The sequence below is a fragment of the Solanum stenotomum genome, chromosome 5 (genome assembly GCF_019186545.1).
Source record: "Solanum stenotomum isolate F172 chromosome 5, ASM1918654v1, whole genome shotgun sequence".
NCBI classification, from domain to species: domain Eukaryota; kingdom Viridiplantae; phylum Streptophyta; class Magnoliopsida; order Solanales; family Solanaceae; genus Solanum; species Solanum stenotomum.
In genome coordinates this window covers 18,751,516-18,753,034 of record NC_064286.1, presented here as the reverse complement: position 1 = coordinate 18,753,034, position 1,519 = coordinate 18,751,516, and the positions used below count along the sequence as shown (strand labels likewise).

General features: G+C 39.0%; 1 protein-coding gene across 1 annotated transcript; it reads right to left on the bottom strand.

The window, feature by feature from the left end:
* Positions 1-380: 380 nt before the first annotated feature.
* Positions 381-1,034, bottom strand: LOC125863739 (uncharacterized). Its single transcript, XM_049543757.1, has one exon. It carries the CDS (start codon positions 1,032-1,034, stop codon positions 381-383), a length of 654 nt encoding a protein of 217 aa, XP_049399714.1.
* Between the last annotated feature and the right edge of the window lie 485 nt (positions 1,035-1,519).

The window sequence follows — 1,519 nt, the reverse complement described above, 5'->3', positions numbered from 1 at the left end:
ATTTAAGTAGGTCAGCAATTAATCTACCATTAAGAACCTATGTCATCCTTTCTACGTAAGCTACACATGTACGTAAGTAACTTAATTACGTAAGACATCCGAATTAGTAGCTTAACCAAGTAGGTTGATTACTGCGACAAATTATACTTTACTTACTCTATTTAGCCTCAAACCTCTTTCGAATATTGTCAAACCTATTTCAAACCCTCACTACTCACATAGAACTAGTATATGCAAAATATGGGACATTACAACCTCCCCTCCTTAGGAACATTCGTCCACGAATGTTTGCCTAATTATTCAGCTCCAATCAAGTTCAATCAAACCTATGTAGAATTCTACTGTTAGCCACATAATACGCACAGACTTATACTTACTTGTTACTGTCTCAACTTTGCACTTTGACCCTTCTCCTCGGATTGAAATAAATGAGGATATTTGTACTTCATTGCTTCTTCCGTCTCCCATGTAACTTCTTCAACTTGTTGGTTTCTCCATAGTACTTTTACATAAGCTACTTCTTTATTTCTTAGTTTCTTAACTTGTCGATCCAAAATTGCGATGGGTACTTCTTCGTAAGTGAGATCTTCTGTAACGTGTACATCTTCCGTAGAAGTGATACGAGATGGGTCGCCTATGCATTTTCGAAGCATTGAGACATGAAATACTGGATGGACTGTTGAGAGCTCTTGAGGTAGCTCTAACTCATACGCGACTTGACCAACTCTTCGAATAATTTTGTATGGCCCTATATAGCGCAGACTCAGCTTCCCCTTTTTACCAAATCTCATTACCCCTTTCATTGGGGATACCTTCAAAAATACCCAATCTCCTATGAAAAATTCCAGTCCTCTCCTTCTATTATCTACATATGATTTATGCCGGCTTTGAGCTGTTGCTAATCGTTGTTGTATCACCTTAACTTTTTCCATAGCTTGATGAACTCCTGGCCCAAATAAGGCAGTTTCGCCCGCTTCAAACCATCCGATCGGTGACCTGAACTTTCTCCCATATAATGCTTCATAAGGTGCCATTCTGATACTTGAATGGTAGTTGTTGTTGTAAGCAAACTCAATAAGCGGCAAATGATTATCCCAACTACCTTTGAAGTCTAATATACAAGCTCGCAACATATCCTCAAGTGTTTGGATTGTACGTTCTGCCTGACCATCCGTTTAAGGGTGAAAGGTTGTGCTTAAATTCACTTGCGTCCCCAAACTCATCTGAAATGACTTCCAAAAGTTCGCGGTGAATTGAGCTCCTCTATCAGATATAATAGAGATTGGCACTCCATGTAGCCGAACTATTTCTTTAATATACAACTTTGCATACTCTTCAACTGTATAAGTAGTCTTGACCGGTAAGAAAAGCGCTGCTTTGGTGAGTCTATCAACAATCACCCATATGGAATCAAATTTTCGAAATGAGCGAGGCAAACCAGTGACAAAATCCATATTAATCATATCCCACTTCCAAATTGGAAGTTCTATACGCTGCATATAACCTCCAGGCTTCTGGT